The sequence below is a fragment of the Stegodyphus dumicola genome, chromosome 8, assembly GCF_044657685.1.
Source record: "Stegodyphus dumicola isolate Sdum_Otavi_A_Nest chromosome 8, ASM4465768v1".
In the NCBI taxonomy this organism is placed as follows: domain Eukaryota; kingdom Metazoa; phylum Arthropoda; class Arachnida; order Araneae; family Eresidae; genus Stegodyphus; species Stegodyphus dumicola.
Window position 1 is genome coordinate 91,478,791 of NC_140775.1, and position 23,024 is coordinate 91,501,814.

Here is a 23,024-nt window from a genome sequence, read left to right on the forward strand (position 1 = left end):
GTTTTTGAGTGTGTTATTCGTCCACATTGTCCAGGCACAGTTCGCTGGTTTCTTCAAGTGCTAGGTTCTTGTATGCACACAATGGAAGTAATAATGGTCCGTATCGCCATCCTCTCCGCATTCGCAGAAGGAGTATCCCTAAGTCTGAATCTGTTCAGGTATACTGTTCTTCTTCTTCAATGGCCAGACAGCCCAAGATAGGCCCTTGCCTACCTCAGAATCGAATTCCAAGCTCTTTTATCCCTGGCCATAGACATCGAATTGGTTATTTTTAAAATTCTTAAGTCTGTTTTCAAACAGTCGAGCCACCTAAGTTTAGGTCTCCCTCTTTTTCGGGTGCCGAATGCTCTGGCGGAGAAGATCTTTTTAGTTACTCGATTTTCATCCATTCTTCACAGGTGTCCTGCCCATTTAATTCTCTGAATCCTTGTATATTTTACTATATCTATTTCTTTAAAAGATTTATAGAGTTCAGAGTTAGTTCTTCTTCTCCAGATATTGTTACATTTTATGCCACCAAAAATACGTCTCAAAATTTTTCTTTCAAAGACAGAAATGATACTTTTAGCTTTTTCTGTCATAGCCCAGGTCTCAGCAGAGTATGTAAGAATGGGTCTGCTAAGCTTTTGTAAATTAAAATCTGTTTCTCTGCTAGTAAAGTTAGACTTGGAGTAGTTTTTGAGGCCGAAAAAACATCGGTTAGCATCTGTGACTCTACTACGGATCTCAGGCATTAAATCATTGAGAGTATTAACTTCTGATCCTAAATATTTGCTAACAGTTTCAAATTTGTAATTCCCAAATTCAAGATAGGGGCTGCTGTCATTACCACATGGCACGTATTTAGTTTTATTTCGGTTGATTGCTAGATGCATTCTGCTGGCTGCAGTCTCTAGAGATGTAAAAGTCTCTCTAAGTGACTCAGGAGTGCGTGCGACTATGTCAGTATCGTCAGCAAACGCAAAAATCTGAAGACTTGTTAAAGATAGTTCCACGAGTATTAATGTTGTAGTCTTTTATGATTTTTTGGAGGGCAAGGTTAAAAAGCAGGCAGGCCAGTTTATCACCCTGTCTGAGCCCATTTGAAACAACAATAGGTTCAGAAAGATTATTCTGGATTTTAGCCCTAAGTTTTGTCTCAGTAAAAGTAATGGTGACCAAATTAATAAGTTTTTCAGGTATTGCAAATTTTCGCAAAGAGAGAACTTCGCAGATTAAAAAGCGTATGCAAAAAGAAAAAATAATATTTCTTTGTTCTACATTTCAAAGAAGTCAGTTACAATTATTAGTTTTAGTAATTTTCTTTTCGCTTACACTTTGTACTCTACATCATAGACCCATACCTTGAAGTTTGCTATGACAAATCATAAGCTTCTAAATAACGTACTAAACATGATGGCTAAAACTGTGTGAAGGTAAGAAATATATAAGTAAAATATGATATATTAGTTGCGATTTTTTGAATCTTAGCATTTCTGCAAATAAGAATTTAAAATCCATATTTCTAGGATATAAAACTTGGATTCAAAAAATACTATATCTAAAATTAACTTGCACACTCTCTTTATATGTCTCTTTAGATGCATACTCTCCTTAGGTGAAATGCAGTCTCAAACGATTTTAATTAATTGTAAAAGATGGGTAATTTTGATTCTATACTGATGGAGGTTACCTTTGATTATCTTGGCTATAAAAATCATTCTTACAGACATTTCCCAATTTATATAAATTTTTGCTGAAGTTTCTAAGATCATACATTGAGTATAAATGAAGAAATAATGAATATTAAAAACTCTCTCATTTAAAATGCGTTAAAAAAGAAGGTATCTCAACTTTTAATATTCAAAGGAAGTTAATAGCACAATACATTTGCTTTGTTAGTGAGGGGCGATTATTTAAAAAATAATAAGTTACTATTCAACTTAGACAATTTATAGCTAATGTACTTAATTTTGTATTATACAATGAATCCCACACCAGCAGTATTTACCTCCGAGAGAAATTTTAAAATAAAAATGAAACAATAAAATTAAAAAATATTTTAAGTATTAAAAAAAACAGGAAACTTATAACAAAATTATATATTTAATATACTTTTATATTAACCACTTCTAGGAACTTCAGCTGATGTAAGATATGACACTAGTTTGCCAATAAAGTTGGATTCTATCGTAACCATGCTTCCAACTCTTGCTGTCTTTTTTTTAACCACATATATAGTTTTCTTTCCTATTAATTTCGACCTGTTCTGTCTTTCAGTGTGTTATAATTTTGTTATTTCCTTAAGGGGTCTTCTGACCAGAAATAAGTTGCTTCTTTTCAGAGCCACTAATATTGCTGAACAGTCAATAATGATTTAATTTTCATACAATAAAGTTATACATCATTGAAAGAAAACATGCTGTTAAAATCCAGCCTTAACAGATGGCTATACAAAGAATAGGAAATGTACCTGAAAGAAACTGGATTATATTTAGTCCAACCGCATAATTCCTTTACTAATCCTAAGCTGCAAACACTGAAATATGAAAATTCAGGAAATTCTTGATTGAAAACTAGGTTTTCGTGGTGCTTGGCACAAAAAAAACCTAGAAGCCATTTCAAAAGAACTCCAAATTGACTTAAATTCACTTTAGAATACATGACAATGATTTAAATTCACTTTAGAATACATGATTCAGGTTATTGAATTATTTATAAATATGATTCTGATGTGAAATATTTATTAGAATATTTAATTTGATATTCTAAATTTTATGCTTTTTGCCTAATATCCTTTTGTAATTTTCTTGCACAAAGTACTTTTAAATGTGATGAAAATAAATTAGTGGTTAATGTACATAGTTATTGTGTGGATAAGCTTAATAATATTTAATTTACTGATAGGAAACAAAGTTAAATACAAATATTAATCCTTTAAATATTGATGGAACCTTCATAAAATGTTCTAAAGGTATCCACACTAGATTTAGACAATTCAGGTCAAGTAAAATTTAATAAGAAAAATTATGCTGAAAATCATTAGAAGCGGAGAAATGGAGTTTGTACAATTTAAATTCAATTATTTCAATAAATTTCGCTGATTATTGGAAAGGCATTTTCTTTAGGAAAAAAAAAAAAAAAATTTCAACGCTTTTTTTTTTCAACGCCGGAAGCTTTATTTAATAGCCTTAGTCTTGCGCCACTACAACTGGCCGGAAGCGGTAGATATTTAATTACGTAAGAGTTGTTTTTCGGGATTCGAACCCGGGCTCATCGCTTCAGCAGTCGGGGTCACAAACCTTTATAGCGGCTGGATGGCAGTAAAGGCTAAACATTAAAACGGGGAGTTTGAGTGATTTAATGGAGAGTGGGAGATGTGATGAAATACAAGGAGAATTATACTAAGGATATACTAAGGAATTAATATAAGCAATATTTTACAAGAATTAGCCATGGCAGATATATCTGTCACAAATTTAAACAGTTTAAGTAAACCCTTTCAGACATGAGGGTTACGTCAATACTACACTGCGCGTACGGCATAGCAGCTTTCCTTAAAATTAACTTCTGTGGAAAAAGTGCGTTAGATATTGAGATAATTAAGATAAGATAAGATAGATAGTTAGATATTGTTCAAATTAAGAAATTTCTGTATAATTTAAATAAATCTAAATATAATTTCATTTAAAGGGGGAAATGAAAGGAATGTTGATTGAAAGGAATTTTTTTTTTTTTTTTTTTTTTTAATAGATAGATTCATGACACTATTACTTTTTTCAAAAGCTAGTGACTTTTCCCTGGAAACTGATGCAACTCTTTAAAAATTTCGCGTTAAGGAGACCAGAGTTTTTCAATGTTTCTCATAAAATGTCTTCGTCTTTCTTCATTTTCTCAATCTCCATAACAAAATTAGACTGTTCATCCTATTTTCTAAGCAATTCGTTTAACTTTATGGAAGACACTTCATCTTCTTCTGTACCGCTGCTTTTAGTGTTAGCTAGTGCAATAGTACGATCCTTCTTCATTCTTCATTTCTCTATTAATTCTTTGACTTTCCCCTCTACCCGAAACACTTAGTAGCCAATGGCTTTATCAGTCCAAGCTATTAATGCTTTCTCCCTATTTTCCAATTGCAGAATTCTTTAAGCTTGAGCAACCTTTGCGAATACCGTCTGAAACTTTAAAACTAGACAGAATCATTTCTTCATCCATTCCATTACTGTTTTTACGTTTCATTCGTTTACAACTAGCTCTATTGAAAAAGATGAAACTTGTGTACCATTTGTCAGCTTACCTAAAATTTTAATTTTCTAAGATAATATTAAAACTTTGTGTCCTTTTGATGCTTTGCCATCTTCATTCTTTCCGTTTTAGACGTCATACTGAATTTTTTAAATTAAGAGAAATACAACGCGAAAAGAAAGGGAAATAAAAACTGGTAAATATGTAATTACAGATTTGCTAACAGGAGAGAAATGATCATACATCGACTTGGGTTGCTCAGCTAGTGGATTAAAAAAAACTATGCAAAATCGCTTGCTGCAAAGCCATGCTCGACAAAAGTTTACTGTACCTTTGAGAAGTATGTTGAAAAAAATGGGCATGTTCTCTTTGTAATTAATACGCATTAAGACCTTACAAGACCTTGAAATCGACATTCATTTTGCTTACTTTCGTAGACACTGTGGAAATTTTAGAAATGAGAGAGCTGAGGCTCTAGCAAAAGTAGCCAAAAAACTTTATATTCATTTAAATCTCCGTGTCCCTGTTTCTCAATAAAAGCGTTTTTATAGAAATGATTCTATAGAATATCTATTCTAGAGAATATCTGGCTTCATCAAAAGCATAGTGCACCAAAAGTTTTTTCCTGCAATTTTTCACAGCATAACAGTTGTTCAATTTTCAAAAGATTTTAAAGCAACTCAATTTTTGACCGGACACTGTAAATTTAAGAGTTATATAAAGCGATCTGGATTTGCTTCAAGTGCTTCTTTGTACAGCTGCAATAGCGGCGGTGAGGATGTTAATCATATTCTTCTTGAGTGCATTCATCATCTCAAGCAAAGGAAGATACTTCAGGCAACTCTGAAGCACCTCTCTGTATAATGGCAACCAATCTTTTCTGAACTTTTTCCGACAAAAGAGACAATTTCTGCTTTTCGAAATTTCATTCTCAATATAGATTATTGAGCTCTCATTATTTTATTACTTTTTATTTTATTTTATTTTTCTTTTACTTATTTTTTATTTATTTATTATTTTAACTTTTAATAATTTTACTCATTTTCAGTGCTATTGCACATGTATTTATTTTGTTAGTGATATAACTTACTTGGGTAAGACTCGTGGAACACGAGGTGTTAAAGTCGACCCCGCCCCGAAAAAAAGGATCCGTTAATTTAATAAAATGCTAAATAAATAAAGACATGTAATAAAAAATATTAAGAAAACAAATATGCATTTTTAGAAATATATAAAATAAAATTATTATTTCACAGAATAATGTTGGTATTAATATTATTTCTTTAAAAAAACTAAACGCAATAATCAGATAGCATGAGTTATAAATTCTTCATATTTCAAGAATAACTAGTTACCTGTACTATAACTGAGATAAATGTTTCAATGATTTTAGATTTCTGTAAAATACGCTGTGAATATGTCACATTAAAAATACACTTACCAAAAATAGTACCTACAAACAATTCTTTTGTACTTACAAAACAAAAGCCTCATGCCATAATAATTCCGAAGAAGAATCCTTAACAGAAGTGACATAATTCTTTCCTTCCTGTATCCATAATTTACAATATACACGAGAAAATTCTGAAATTTAAAAACTTTATAAGGAATGAAAGATTGCTAATAAGGCCTTTAAATTACCATCAGTGCTGATCACTCTGCAATAATGTTACAAAACTGAGCAAACTAAATTTCATCCTATTGATTAAAATATTTAATACATAGTTTTAATGTAATCATTTTAACAAAAGTTTGTGAAGGGTGAAATACAAACTTAAAATTAATTTACAAATATTCCTTCAGGCTCTACATTAAAATTTAGTTAATCATTTAAATGGTTCAGTATCTATTATTAGATATAACATAAAAGACTTTCAATAAGAATTACCTGAGAAAGAGGGAGATATTTTCATTAACATATTTGCAAAAATTTCTAAAGATTTTGAAAAATGCCATACAAGAAAAGTACTTCCTAGATTTATTAGTTAACTTGAAAGCCTTTCAAAGAATTAATGATACTCTTTTGCCATGACTTATAATAATATCCAGAAAAAATTTTGCTATGACTCGAAATTACTGAAGGGATTCTGTAATGTAATGTTTAATGTTCCAGGGTTTAAGCAAAGTTTAGATTTACCACAGACCTTAAATTTCCCACAAATATTCTATGATGGATAAAGAATTGCAAAATAAATAAATGAGCTAGATAATCCCATTTAGACTAGTTCTAGAAAATTTCATTTATATAAATGCCTAAGAGTGAAAGGTTTATCTGTTGAAAAAAAAAAAAAAGACATTTTAATGTGAATACTAAATGTATGGCACTGATGTGATGCCTTTCAACTAATCACTTCGCTCTGTCATGTCCTTGTCCATTTGTGATCTTATCTTTGTTTCACAAGCAAACTAATGTATGCAGTTATATGCTCATGAATGTTAGTACCATTAATTAAAAGTGCAACTATGAAGGTGTCTTCTTTAGAAAAAAAAATAGAGTCAGATAAGGTGGAAATACATTTTTGTGATATAAGCAATTTTTATCATACCTCTTAGTGCAAATGGGTAAATCATTTCAAAAGAATTTTGTTCGTCACAGGTAACTCATTTACAACCGGTGAGTTTTAAAGCGTAAAGTATACAAAAATTACAGAGAGAGAAATATGCATGTAATCATGAATTTTAATACTGTTAATGAACTACATACCAGTATGTCGTGGGTGAATGATTTTTCCTTCTTTAATAATTACAAACAACTGAATTTTTATCTAGAATAATATGAAACAGAAATCCATTACAATAGATAAAAAGTAGAAAAAAAAGCATGCATTATGATAGGAAATGACGTTACTAATTCTTAGAAAACAAGAAAAACATTACCATAACCCACATAAACCGAAAAAAGCAATAAGTCATTCAAAATTATTAAATGCAAAAAATTTGCTAACTGAAACTAATAAAAAAATTTATTTCATTCTTATTTTTTTGGGTGGAGAGAAAAAATTGATTTTAGTGCATTTAAATTACCTAAAGTGTTAATTTTTAATTAAAACTTCTTTTAAAACTTGATGTTAAAACTTCATTTGGGCAAGTAATAAACTAATCGAAATAATTACTCGAGGAGGATTAACGTTGCACTGATCAAAATTACTGAATAATTCTTCAAAATTTAGCTGAACAAATATACTTTGGATACAAATCATTATTAAAATGAAAAAAAAAAAAAAAAAAAAAAAAAAAAAAAAAAAAGATGTACTATAAAAGTTCACCACCATGATTCTCCACTACCAGGCTTTGGCGATAGGGGCACCTAATCCCTAGTGCAAGTCAAATTGTATTTTTACATGATGTTTAAAAGGGGGAGTATATAAGGTATTGGTATTTCTCCTCCCTTTTTAGGATGCCTGCGTAGTGTATTGGTCAGCATACTCGACGCGTATTCGAGAGGTCAGTGGTTCGAGTCCCGGCGAGGGTATTGCTCATTTTTCACATCTTCTGCTTCGAAATAATCTAATGTCTCTATAAAGTTATCTTAATAAGTGCAAGTATTCATTTCAGATTCCTCTGTAAAGAGCACAAGATCAGATATAAATTATTCTTTCATATAAAACATTGAATTTCTTAATAAAGGAAAGAAAAAAAAACATGCAAAAAATCAGCAATTCAATTAAAATGACTTTTTATTTAAAAGTTAAAAAAATAAAGCCTCATTTACATGAATGTGAAATGCAATGAAAGACTTCCCTTATATGCTTCAAGCACAAGTTTATTCATTTATTAATAGTTTTCACTGATTGATTGATTACATTAGCATTCAACAGTTTTATACATCATAGTAAATAAAAGCATAAGAGTGTAAACTCCCTTAGTGGCATGATCATCTTTATCCGGTTATGAGATTTTTCCTCAATTGATATATATTAGATTATAATTTAAATTATTTTATTTTCTAGCCTTTTTGAATGACGTATACATCACCTGAATGAACGGACGTAGATGTTAAAACATGTAATCATATAAATTTAGTTGATAAATGCTGTTTAAATACAGTTCTTGAAGAGCAAATCAAAAACGTCGTGCAAGTCAAATTGTATTTTTACATGATGTTTAATAGTATTTTTGATTGCACTGTTGCTGTTAACAAGATTTCGTTAAATCAAGAGGAACTATATATCATCTTGTTTTACATCTTTTGTTTATGATCTAATTTATGATTTTCAATCGAACAAATAAATTTTTAAGCAAAAAATCCTAATATCTCTGTAATTTCAAGACTTCTGAGTTAACATTTAAGCAACTTTATCTTAACCAAACCCGATTCTAATTTACGTTTAAGAACGATGTTTAGAAAGACTACCATTGTAATTAAGGTAAATATAAGGAATTTATATTTAAAGGTCCAATGTTTCTCAATTTTTAGCTATTCTTTGCCAGATGGATTTCTACTATGTTACATGCATATGCCCCTTTTCTCATTTCTTAACTCGTGGCCAACTGTTAGGCTATTTTCGAATTCCATTTTAATAACTACTGGAAAATTATCACGCTATATACAGACAGCCCTTTACTTTACTTAGAATAAAAAATTCTTAATTCCTTTCAAATATAATTTGTTGATGAAAACAAATTGAAATATTTTATTATCAAAAAACTAAAATAAAGAAAAGAAGGGAGGGGAAAATAATGAATAAATTACATCGTTCTTTGGAATTTCCTCTTTCATTATTCTGAAGTCTTCATCTTTAAATCCTTCACATAAAAACAATATATATGGATATAACTGTTTCTGATGAGTTAAAAATGGATAAGCTGGGTTTCCAATAAAATTCTGCATAACATTTACAGCATGAAAGAAAATGTTCTTTTTATCCTAAAAATAAAACAGAAGTATCAAAATATGACAGAAATAAGCCTAAAGTATGGAAGAAATAATATAAAGATAATAATAACAGCAGATAATTTGTTGACATATTTACTATCCACAAAAGTCATTTTAAAACACTGGACAGTTCAACTACCACACCGATTTCTGAAATATCTGGAGTTTGACAAGTCCAACTTCGATTAGCTGATATATGATTTAAATATGTTTTCGATTTTTTATTTTAAGTCCTTATTATAGATATTCTAAAATTATTACAGAACATAAAATCTGTGTAGATGCTGAATCATTATGGATATATGGAGGCAAATATTAACAACAGAATATTCATTAAAAATATATAATATATTGTGTTGCAAGACTAATAGAAATTCATGTCGGAATAGGTAAAAATAGGTAAAAATAGGAATAGGTAAAAATGTCGGAATAGGTATATTTTTATAAAGCTTAGCGGATAAAATATAATCATTGATATTACAAAATTATAATTATATGAACCTAAAAAGCAAGATTTTTGTTTTCTTTTTAGGTTCATATATTTCTTTTAGGTTCATTACATATGGAATTAGTGTGTCTTTAATCAAAAATAATGCTGCAAATATTCACATAATTATCATTTGGACATTATGCATTTAAGTGCATTTTTCTGCAAGGGAATTTTAAGTAAAATGAGCAATTAAAAAATGATGATGTGTTTATTAATTTCAGGCTATTAATTAGATCTAAAAAGTCCCTAACTGAGTGTTCGAAGCAAAGTGCTTTCTTTTTATGGCCGGACACATGTTTGTTTGCCAATAATTTTGGCTAAACACACCAGCCATTTAATTACCTCATTACCAAGAACATTGACAAAAGTACATCGTATAGGAATGGCTATCTCTAAACTAATACAGAGAAAATAAATGAAAAAATAATTAAGGCTTACAAGGAAATTGATTTTATTCCCTCATTTTGGGACTGAAAGTTCAATTCCGTAAGGAGAAGATGCAATGAATCATGAAGAAATATTTGACGGGAAATATACCTGTCTGAGTATATGCAGTAAAGAAAAGTTGGCTCTAGTGTAGAACTGGGTGCCCTTTAGATTAGCGACAAATTTTGTTAAGAAACCTCATTTCTGGTTACCATGATAATTTTAACTTTGTTTTAGCTTCCTGATTTTTTAAAAATGAAAATAGATTGATGTGTACATGGACAAAGTTAAGGCAGTGCACAATACCTAGTTTGTGCAATTCTCTGATTTTTTTAAGTGAAAATAGATCGATGTGTACATGGACACAGAATTTGTGCAATTTCTTGACTCTTATTTTGGTTTTGTGCAGCGGCCATCTTGAAATTGTGCTTTCCTGGCGCCAATCTTGGCGTCAAAAAAGAATCGCCAAAAAACAAGAGGCACCCAATTGTAAACTTTTACCCAAAAGTTAATTAAAAAATTTATTGAAGCTATGCGACACTTGCGACAGTTTCATGGTCGACGGGATGATAAGTAAATACTACTAAACTCTTTTCCTCCCACAAAGTAAGATTTTTAAAAACACTTTTTTGCAATGCCTTTATTACTTTAAATATTTATTTTTATAATTTATATAATTTATTTTAAAATATTTATTTAAATATAGAACATAAAATAAATAATCACGAAAGCATATGAAATGACGTTTATAAGCCGCAGGTCAAATTAAAAAAGTATTCACATATGTTTTAGATGAAATCAGCCTATATGCGGTCAAGTCGTAAATTTACAATTCTTTTTTTTTCATGGGGGAAGTTAAAAGGAGGGATAATCTTGTTTGGGACCTTGAGAAAATGTGGGTCTCGTTTAAACATCTAACTTCTCTACATTCAGTTTATACAGAGGAAAATACAAATTGAATTCCTCGAATGAATGCAATTTTGTGCAATGGAAATGTATTATTGAACGATAAACTGTAAGGCAAAATAGCATCTCTTTTTAAAGCCATAGGAGTAGAAAGACAGATATTTGTTACATCATTGAATTTGAAGTAAATATTGAGTTTTTTTATTTCTAATGCTATGTTACATGTATCAGGGCTTAATTTCTAAAATCAGAAATATCGGACCCCTATTAAGCTCTAAAATTGGAAGTATCGGAGTCCTATAGAAGACCTTGAGGAAAGAGGTAGAAGAATAAATAAATAAGTAAAATGACTGATAAAATCATTAATAATTAAAACATTCAGTATTAATGTAATTAAATAATTAATAGTTAAAGTAATTAAACAATTAAAATTGAAATTTAATAAAATGCAAAGAGATTAATTAAAATTTAATAAGCAATTTTTAATATAATTTTATTACTAAACAAAAATTACATTTCTTCTGAAATTGTTGTTCAGTTATATAAAAGTGCCGGAGCCTGCTTATTTAGGGCTCCAGCTAGAATTATGAATTATCCTCAAAATTATGAAGTACCAGGGCCGGTTCCGGTGGGCTCCGGCGCAATTTAATTTCTGACATGTATGCGTAGTAACTGAGTATCTGAGGAAATAGTCATAACCCAAATGGCTTTCAACCTTTTCACGTCTAAAAGGACTGTTTTTCGATTACATTGTGGTCGCTGCTTTTTGGTTAATTTCCTAATGACATATAAACAATAACTGTTTTTATTTGCGACTTATGAATAAAATAACGCAAACTAGACTGCAGAAAATTCTTCAGAATGAAGTTAAACAATACTGAAAAATACATTATTGATGGACTTTTGGGTTTTATATATAGTAGTTAATATGGAATCCTTAAATTATATGTATAGGTATATATAAACAAAACAAACTATAGAACAAGGTATAAAATACCAAAGAAAAATATCTTTACTATGCAGTGCTCATTACCAAACGTATATTTAAAGTATTATCAATATAAATGGTCAGTTAGGTTTCGCATATATATAATTTATTTTTATATTTTGTATTTTTTGTATTATATTCAGTATTGTACATGTATCTGAAGTTTAATTTTACTTGTTCTCGTTTTGGGTTACGACTTTAAGCAAGAAAGAATTATTAGGGCCTTCATAGGGATTAAATTTTATACAATCAATTAAGATCCGATTTTTCCTTTCTTTTAATCATTATATATATTTAAATACTACTTTATAAGTATATATAAAATATAGCAGTTTTTTAAGCTACTTATTTATATATCTATTGCTTGGTCTGGTTTGTTTGATTATAGCAAAACATTCGACGGTTATTTGTCTAAGGGTAAGGGTGCCTCGCGGAGAACTTTCTAAGCAAAACTGACTCTTACTCACGTTACACGTGGGGAAAACCACGAAAACGCCAATACAGCCATCCGGTTCACCGGGATTCGAACCCCGGATTGACCTGACAGAGTTCAACGACTTTACCGCTCAGCCGCTAGTAAGCCACACACACACATCCACACATATACATTAAATCATATTTACATGCCGTTTATAAAGCATAATTGAGTGCAATTTAATCATAAAGAGTTAGAAATTATTTTACGTAATTACTTCGCTTCGTAGACTTTTTGTAAGCTTCACCATATTTTTAAAGAGAATCTCAATACTAGTTTCATTTCCAAGCCGTTAATGTACCTTATTTTTTATGCTTTAAATTACATTTAGAGAATTATTTCACCCAATTATAGCTGAAAATGCAGTTTTTTTTTTTTTTAATGAAAAGTTTAAGGATAAGAAGAGAATTAAATCTTTTCTAATTATTCTTGAAGCATTTAAATTTAAAAAAAAGGGCACATTAATAGGGATCACTGAACTAAGGTGCTCGATAGAGAACAGATTAATTAGCTACTAAATTTTGATTTTCATTGAGTAAAAATGAATTCATCTGCATTGTACTATAAGAAAGTAAATACTCAAAAAATGTTTTTTATATTCTCGCAGTCATAATATTTTTCTTAAATATCTAATCTAATTCATATTTAGATATTCCAATCCATTACAATTAGTAATAAATCGATATAGTAAATAAATATTTAAAATCAATTAAATGGAATTTTAATATCAAAACTTTTCGCATTCTATATAATTTGTCTCCATTCTAATACCATGTACATTCTTGTATACATTACTGACTTACAGTGAAGAATAGAAAGGAAATCTCTAGCTCCATTCAAGTTTTTATTCCTGATATACTAATACTGAATGAGACCTAAAAACACTTTTATTTTACAATATATCTCCCCTTATGTTACCTAACGCACCTGCTTATTTTCCCCTTTGCAATTAACGTCAAGGTTCCCGTCTTGACTGCACTCGAGATGCCACCGTTTTAGATAACCATTTATTGAAGAAATTTATTAATTAAAAAAATAAATTCTTTAAAAATTTATTAAAATTTAAGGCACTCTTCTGTTTTGAGGGCCGTAAAAACATTGCAGCGAAAATGTATGCGCAAAAGCGCCAAATCTGGCAAACGCACCCATTTAACAGCGCGCCAAATCTAGAGTACGCGCTGGTTTCAGATTGCATAAGTTTATATAGTTCTATATTTCTTAAGACGCCATTGAAATACTAGTTTAATTTTTAAATCCTTTTTTGATTTAAAATCCTTTTTTGATTTTAAATCTTTTTTGGGTACTTTTCCGTTTTACCGGCGCAAGCGATAAAGTCGCTAATAATAGTGCAACCGATGCCAAACGGAATATTCTCGCTGGTAACCTTTTACGCCTCATTTTCAAAACAAGTCGCAGCTTTTTCTTATCAGATTGATTGTTTCTTTCAATACTGACATATAATTACATAGAATTTTTATCAGATAGTTCAGTTTTATGTCTAAGGCAATTTTCGGCAATTAAGTCAATTAGGATGCAATCACAGCGTTTACCCGAAGCCGAAAATATAGAAAAGTTAATGTCAAGGGTTAAATTCATCAATTCTAATGAGAATGCATTAGCGAAGTAAAGCACTGCAGTTTTACATAATTTCTGAGTAAGTTATTCGTACGAAATTGAAATATTTCTTGCATTTAGACTTGTGTTCCAAATTAAGATTTAACATGAAATTAATGTAGATAATTACTGAGAGCATTAGATTTTTGTAGAGTAGTTTACGTGACATGAGATCGCTTGGGGTCACGTGATATGAACCGGCGAATCAGGATGTTGAACCATGAAAGCATAGTGAATTCTTAAATTAATGTCTTTTTACAAATTTGTTGTCTTTATTTATCGGTTTTTATAAAATTTTAAGCGATATTAAAATGTTTATGCCTTTAAAAAAAGAATTCTTAAAACTAACATATTTTTAAATATTTTTTATGTGTATACTGTATGTTGACGCCAATAAAGTCTGCTTGGCGAGATTTGCGCCGGCGAAACGGAAAAGTACCCTTTTTTGATTTTAAATCCTTTTTTGATAGCCTATGGATTTAACCTATGGATTATTAGGGTGCACTTCTGAATTCCGATTCTGAATATTTTCAAAGAAAAGACATCATTTATTAAAGAAAATTACGTTTGAACAACCAACGAGACGAAATTATGCTTTAGCGATAAGTCGGTAGCGAAATAGCGATGCAGGCATCCATTCAGTTATGTTTAGCAATTTTTATATAAATTATAATAATGATCTGAAATAGTTATTTACTCTTAGGCTTCCATTCAGTCCTGTTTAGCCTTTTTCATATAAATTATAATAATAAAAAGTATTATATGAAATTAACCTTACATCTAAATTAAAACATCAATCTTAGATAGTTATTTACTATTATACTTCCTTTCTTGCCGCAATTATTAGGGTTGCCGCAATTATTTTTGGCAGTATTGGCATCAACAATAGTTTGGCGATTTTTTACGGCCCTCGAAACCGACTAAATTTAATTACTTTAAAGTAAACTAAATCATTTGATCCAACAGGCACAAATAACCTGTTTTAACTGAAGCACAACCCAAAATTTTGAAAGCTGTGAATAATTAATTGTGAATAAGTGTTCTTATTTAATTTTATTTCATTTCCTGAATTAAGTAATAAGTTCCTCATGAACGCAGAGCTGTGTATGCTTTCCTAGTTTTGGCAATGGGCATTTGACTTGCTGAACAAATCTTAATATTTTACTACAGGTTTTATACTATATTTTTTAAATATAAATCATGACGATTTAAGTATGTTTTTCTGCAGTTCTCTTTTACCTTAAATGATGGCTTTTATTCTTTTTCCCCCCTGATTTATATTTCGAGCTATATTTGTTTAAATATGTTTTGCAGATTTTTTAAAATTTGATACTAGCTTTTCCTGCATATTTATTTCTATCACATTCAAAACTGCAATTGTCAAAACACTTCATTAGGCAATTAGTTACTTATTAAAAATATGCTGTTGTTTTGTAACTTGTATATATCTCTTTCAAACAGAATCACTACTTTTAAACAGTTCAGCAATTTTAGTATCATTTTAAACTATAACTATGACAAACATAGGTAGATAAATAGAAATTTATAACGCAGTTTTAAATAAACAAATTTTAAAAAGCAAGTATTTGAATATTTGTATTTGAAATATAATATAAAGAAAAAAATGAAAGGATTTTTAATGTGAATTAAAATGCATTTAATAAAAGCTGCTTTGGAATTCCATTTCTATTTAAATTATAATTTTACCGTATAAGATGTTTCAAGCTCATCTAATTGCGAAATTTGGCTTTCAACTACAGGATCACGTTTTAATCTGTTAAAGGCATCACCCAGTTCACCTGTTTCTGACTTTCTGAAAGATAATGCAGTGACATATATTTCAATACATTATAATTCAAATTTAAAAATAAGTAACTAACATTTAAAATTTAAAATAAGTAAGTAAAATAAAAAAATATAAAATTCTTTAAATAAAACATTTTCTTCAATAAAGAAGTAAATTATTCCTGCAAATTCTAAATTCCCAAACTAAAAACACAAAGTTTCATTTATTCATACTGAATTTTGAAACATTATACAATTTCTTAGCTTTGAAAGTACTCAAAATGACAACACTTTTCATTATAAAATTACAGTTCAGATAGCAAAATAAATTTATCATTAATGTTACGAAAATTTTTAAATAAAATTAAAAGTAAAAAAAAAAAAATACTTCATGCATTTGAAAACTGATGTAATTGTACCTTTTTTTAAGACAATTACAGCAAGAACAAATCTCTTTACAGCGCATTACGAAATCATCTATTAAAAAAGAGGCATAAATGCTACCATTTTAAATGCTCGTTCCGTAAACAGTGTAAACAGTGAAAGAAACGGTTGCCAACTAATATTTTAAAATTCTTACTTCCACACCTTGGATATCAGAATTTTAATTTAGTTTTTCGAGTATCAGCTCTACCTATCGCTGTATATTATCACATGAATTAAGTTGTGCTTGAAAGCGATGATATGTCAAATTACAGAATATGTTTCTTGGGTGCTAAGGATTTAATCTATAATAGTATTACAATTTAGCAATTCAAATGTCTCCATTTGAGGAATCTGATTGCGGTAAACTTTGGAGAGAATGTAAGAGTACAATCGTATTAAAAATTCTAAAAATATGCAAATATAAATAGTTTCATCCAAAAGCAATATTAAAAACAATAATTTAAATTTACGCCTTTTAAAAAATTCTTTTAAAATTTAACTAAAAGAAAATGGCATTATTGTAATTTTTATTTCAAGCGGTAGCTGTGGTGATAATTTTCCAGAAAAAAACAATTGTTTATCAGAATGCTGATATAGTTGGATTTAAGATATGTTAACACGTTGAGCCCGGTACCGGTCCTATAGGGACCGGCAGTGAACTTTCCGTAAGGCCGGCGTCGGTGCCTGTTGACCGGGACTGGAATTTTCGTTCGGCTGGCGTCGGTCCGCGGGACCGACAGTATTAAAGTTAAAAAATAAATATAGTTTCAATGAAATGTGTTCAAATGTAGTCTTAATGAAATTTATTGAAACATTTTAACTAACAACAATTAATTTTAAATAACAGTTAATTTTATTTTGGAAGCAAATTTTTATATAAACCCTCGTGGTGCTACTTTGGTAGACGGTTGCACGAATTTTGGCGATTTTTTTTTTTTTTTTTTTTTTTTTTTTTTTTTTTGGCAAGCGATACGATTTCTATTTATGGTAACCGATACTTTGCTGTCATTTTATTAAAAAAATAATGCCTTTATTATGCATAAATTCCGTGTTTTAAATATTATGTATGGCTTCTAAATATTAAAAATCAATTTTATTTAAAATAAAAATTTTATTGTTTATGATATTTTATGTTGTGGATGATGTAATCAGTGACGTCACCTTACTTAAAAAGTAATTGTTTTTAGTATCTATAAATTTAATCTAATGTTTTAAACATTATTAATGGCTGTTAAATATTAAAATACAACTTAATTTTGCATCTTTTTTCAAAAATGATTTTATTATGTATGATTATTTAAATAATTTTAATTCTATGCGTGATGTAATCAGCTCCTTGATTGGTTACTGAAAATTTGTGCATTACCGCGCCATTTTAAAATTTTATTATTCATCTCTTCGAATTCCTTAGATTTCAACGTGAATGGATATGTCCGTTTCGAAGATAAATGTTATTATTGGTAACTACCAAGAATTATTGGGATCGGAATAAAAAAATTGTCCTTTCAGACCTTATTTTGGCCAACCTGGCTTTCCTAATCAAAGATTTATTTATAAATTGTTACAAGGGTCAGAGGAAATTTATTTTAAATTTTTGGAGGAAACCTCGATAATTGCTTCTTTAATGAAGTGCGAGAGATGCTGATCACAGATGAAGATTGTTGAAAGAGCCGATTCTGAGGACGCCCGTATATGGTATTGTGGTTACGGTGGAAGAAATAACTTCTGTAACGGTAAAAAAATGTATTAGAATTCCTCCTTTTTACCGGACGGACCGAGGGGAAACGGAATTGAGGCAGGACGTCTTTTTGGTGTGCTCCCGAAAAAGCGAGTTTTTTCTCAGCAATTTTAATCCTACGAATATAATTCTTACATTAAATAGTGCTCGAAGTATCCCTGTACATTTGGATACCTCATATGTGTGTGTGCGATTTGAATTAGTTGAGTTACTAGTGTTTTTGCGCCATCAACAAGGGAAAACAGGCAGCAGCAATTTTACGGTGAGCGTGCCAACCTACTAAGTCGACACTGCGACGGAAGGGTGCCGCGGAGCCACCACGTGGTTATCGTAGTAGGCATAAGAATCTAGTGATTTCCAGCAGTGCCACAAAGTGCTTAAAAGTTTAAAAAATCAATATCTTGGAATATAATCATCGCAGGAATCCCATCTAAAGAAGATTAAGGTAGGGTTCTTATAATCTACCTCCTAAAAACTTCAATAGCCTCTAACTGTGTAATCTCAAATTTTGATAATATGACATAGACTTCTTCGTTCAATTCAGCGGTAAATCTACCAGCTTTAAAATGTGTAATTCTTAATACATTCATATCTTGTTTAATAATTACAGTAGAATCCTCATCTAAATAAGTTTTACCTTGTTTTATGCTCCATCTGATTATGTGTTTATTTTAATTCTTTTTCATTATTCTGTGTTTTGTTTATTTAGTATACATGTAACGCTAATGCTATTTGTTATACTGTATGATACTTTCAAAGTGCTAAAATTGCCTAAATACCTAAACCAATATCTCTGCTTAAAATAATCCTAGAATTTTCTTCTGCACAGATTTTAAATCAGTATTGTATTTTTATGTGTATATATATAGAGTCATATATTTCTTTTATGTGCATCTGTAATAGTTGTATGTCTTAATTCACTGCCGGCACAATCTAGATAAATTCTAAGTCCCCAACAGGACGGCCATATTGCCAACCCTGCCAAAATCTCAGCAGTAGCTGCGCAGGGTCCGTCCATGTAGTTCGGATATAACTTCTGCTTTGTATTTAATTGCTATTAACATTGACCTCTCATTGAAATTTTTGCTTTTATATACTGTGTCTGCTATCATGTATTGTATAGTGTGCAACAGCATTTACAAAAATCTCTAAGTCCGGAGTCGGACAAATTCTGCATTGCACTTAATTGCTATTAACATTGATCTCACATTGAAATTTTTGCTTTTATATACTGTGTCTGCTATCATGTATTGTATAGTGTGCAACAGCATTTACAAAAATTTCTAAGTCCGGAGTCGGACAAAGTAAATAGACAACTTTTGTTATTATTATCACCAGAGGTTCCTAAGCCTAAATCTCAACTTTTTAACCTAAGCCCCCTTCTTTAATTATAGTACTAGACACACCAAATTCTAATAAAAGATCCCCCTAGTCTTCCCCTTTCAATAATAAATAACTTTCATTGAATCTGTCCTATTAGTTACCCCTCAAAAAATACTTTTTCATTAGCTTTAATTTCGTTTAATTTCACTTAATTTCTCCTATTTCACAGCCCCTAACCCCCAGATACTAACCAAACCTAAAATGTCTTAATCCTCTCTTCCTCCTCTTTCTGAAAACCTATCACTCAATAGTTTCAAAATTACAAGCCCTCCCCTCATTTTTAATATTTTTTTTATTTTTATTTTATTTTATTATTATTATTATTATTTTTTTACCTTTTTATTTTCCGTTTTTTACTTTTTATTTCTCCTATATCTTCCCTCCTAATACACTTAGTCTTGTAATTCTTTCAGTCTCTCTCTCTCAGCTTGGCCTCAGGTTTTCAACAATATTACACTTTAGAACCTCCCTTCAAATTTATTTTCTCCCTATTTTTAATCACTCCTTATTAGCATTTTATTTCTCTTCCAACTTCCCAACTAATAGTAGTAACTCCACCGTACCACTTCTATTTACTAACATAAACTCCCTCCTTCATTCTACCACCATCCCCTCATATCTATACTAATTAATATTTTGTCAATGAGTTTAATTAACCTCTTGTCTCTCATTTTCACTTCTAATTTCCACTAATCAGCACTCGTAACAGTCTCAAAACTACGCAACAGAACCCAGCTTTTCTCTTATACCCCTGCGCCCTCCTGACTTACCCTAAAACACATTAACTAATTATTCCGTAGATTCTCCCCCACTTTCCAATCTTAACGTAGGACTTGCGCATCAGTACTCACCACCCTCATTTCCGAGCCTCTGGCGTATCTCCTGGGAATGTCAAGATATATACTGCTGCTTTTCTGTATTGAATTGATTAATACTGTTGTTATTCTGCATTGAATTACCCATTTACCTATTATCATACTTGTGAAATTACATTCCTGCATACATTCAAAGTGCATTTTCTTATTTACTAACTTTGCTATCCTCACCACTTGATGTCGCATCTTCACTGTCCGAATCACTTTAATGTCCTGTGATACCACAAATTAAGCATATGACTGGTGGTGCCACACTGTGATATTAAGTGCTTACATCACGCATTCTCCCACCTTGCATACCTTAGTGTCCAACATAACAAGGGCCTTTTTAATCAGTGCATTTCAAGAATCAACGTATCCGCTCTGACATGTCGCGTCCCTCGTTTCAACCGACCGACACAGAGAATACCCAGTCGCAAGGCATTTTAGATCCTGAAGCTTTATTGGCATCGGACTTATCGCACGAAGAACGTGTAGCCGTCCTAGCAGGAAACATTCGGCAGATCTCTGCAACGTTTCGAAGAAATAAATTCCTATTAACCCAAGATTTAAGGGAGCAATTGGAAAAGTTCTTAGACGTCCTACAAGAATTAGCACTTGCAGGACCAGCATACGCACCAAAGCCAGTAACTGAAGACACAGGCACTAATACTTCTACCTTTGTGTGCTGTCAAGCAGTTCACGCCTCCACACACCCTGTGCAACAGCTCAATAGCGAACCAGCTCTGACTTCGCAGTCCAATACCTCCATTCCAACGTTCGCTGAGGTATTGCGTAAATCCAGAATACCTAGCATCATAATCAAGCCCATCACTAAGAAACCCACTGGAGAGCTAAGGAAAGAACTACAAGCAAAAGTTCCCCTTACAAAGATCCCAGTCACAGTGGAAAAGATACAACCTACGCCACAAGGAGGATTAGAGGTATTCTGCCAGACAGCAGAGGAACTTGACCAACTGCAACAGCATATACAAAAAGCCAACATAGATGTCGACGTCAAGAGACGCCAACGACGACGACCGAGGATTGCCATACACAACGTTCCTGAGAGCACCAAGCCGGAGGAGATCATCTCCGAGCTTAGTACAACAACGGGAACATCGTCTAAGCTCTACAAGGCGCTATACCGACTTAAAGAAAGGCGACCAAAGACAGTCAAGTGGATTATCGAATGCGCAGCAGAAGGATTTGTCGCCGCAACCAAAGCCCGACGCATCTTCACTGCATGGCAATCCCATGGCATATCTGAATTCATTGGCATCAGGCGATGCTATCGCTGCCAGCAGTTCGGGCACAGTCAAGACGCATGCAGGTCAAAGAAGATGTTCTGCGGCTTCTGCTCCGGCCCGCATCCAACCAGATGTTGCACAGCTGAGCAGCCCTCATGTATTAACTGTGGGGACTCAAACTGTAGATGGGGCACAAGATACAACTTCTTTCACCCGACTTATGCTACCGAATGCCCAGTCTACCAGCGGGCAGTCGATACAATCCGCAGCAATACGGATTATTAATGACAGACCAGCTTGCACGACCTCGTTATGTGAAAACAGTAAGCAGATGAAAGATTCATCAACGACAAAGGATGCACTTAACATAATGCAGTCGGAACGACAATCAGAAACCAGGTGCCTGCAGATCAACCTACAGCATGCACGTGCAGCAACATCGCAGACAGCTCTCTACGCTGCAGAGGAACGAATAGACCTAATCTTAGGTCAAGAACCATACTGCAGGAATGGTAAAGTAGTCGGCTTCCCCTTACAATGGAGCATTTATCAAAAAGAAGATATCGATCAACCACCAAGAGCATTTATAGCAAACTGCAACCCCAAATGGTCACCATTAATGATAGCAGCCGAAAGGGACTTTGTAGCAATACTATTAGAGGTACTAAATCTAACAGTGGTTCTGGTTTCAATCTACTCTCCACCAACAGAAGAAGCAGACCCCACATTAGAACGCATACAACGATTGATGAGATCGCACCGAATTGCTAACATACTATTTGCTGGAGATTTTAACGCACACAGCACCACCTGGGGCTATGCAATCACAGCTCCTAAAGGCCGCATACTCGAGGACTTTGTTCACAGCAGTAACCTCGTAATTCACAATCGTTCGGATGCACCGCCTACATTCAATAGACTACACTCGCGCGGCTGGCCAGACCTTACCATCACCACCCAACAGTTGGCACCCATACTGCAAGACTGGACAGTCGTCGAAAACCTTAGTATCTCCGACCATAATTATATACGGTTTAATCTAGCAAATAGCACAGCCACCTCTATTCTTAAACGGTACAATCTCCCTGGACGGAAAGTTCGAGCATTCACAGCCATCATTAGAGCCCGTCTGGCACCTTTTGCAACCGCAATAAGACAGGCCAACAGCAAAGAGGCCCTCCAGAACCTCACCCAAGACATCTTAACCGCAATCAAGAAGGCATGTGATGAAAATCTTCCCCTGCGCACGGCCAAAAGAATCACAACGCTGAATTGGTGGAATGGCACGCTTCGAAGTCAACAACAACGGTGTCGTGCTCTACGGCGACGCCTAAAGCAAGAGCGCAGACATAACCTAGAAACCTCCACCCTGCTCATTTACCAACGGGAGCGAGCACTCTATAAGCGAATGATTCTGGAAGCTAAGATAAGCAGCTGGAGAAAATTCTGCACAGAAACTACGACCACCTTTGGTATCCACCACAAAATCGCAGCTGGCAAACTCTTCAAGCCGGCAACTCTCTACCTCCAGCCAACGCCAAATACTAATGACCATCTCACGGAGGCTACGTTATCAGAGATCCTAAGGA

The 23,024-nt window shown here is 32.1% G+C and overlaps 1 protein-coding gene across 1 annotated transcript in view; it reads right to left on the reverse strand.

The window, feature by feature from the left end:
- The window catches only part of LOC118191630 (uncharacterized), a 139,051-nt gene extending 118,034 nt beyond the window's left edge, over positions 1-21,017 (reverse strand). Inside the window, exons 1-5 of the mRNA XM_085823004.1 lie at positions 20,902-21,017; positions 15,707-15,812; positions 8,918-9,091; positions 6,929-6,977; positions 5,703-5,808 (exon numbers count right to left, since the gene is read on the reverse strand). Of these exons, the coding sequence (XP_085679130.1) occupies positions 5,703-5,808; positions 6,929-6,977; positions 8,918-9,091; positions 15,707-15,812; positions 20,902-21,017 (551 nt within the window). The remainder of the gene's footprint in view (positions 1-5,702; positions 5,809-6,928; positions 6,978-8,917; positions 9,092-15,706; positions 15,813-20,901) is intronic.
- Between the last annotated feature and the right edge of the window lie 2,007 nt (positions 21,018-23,024).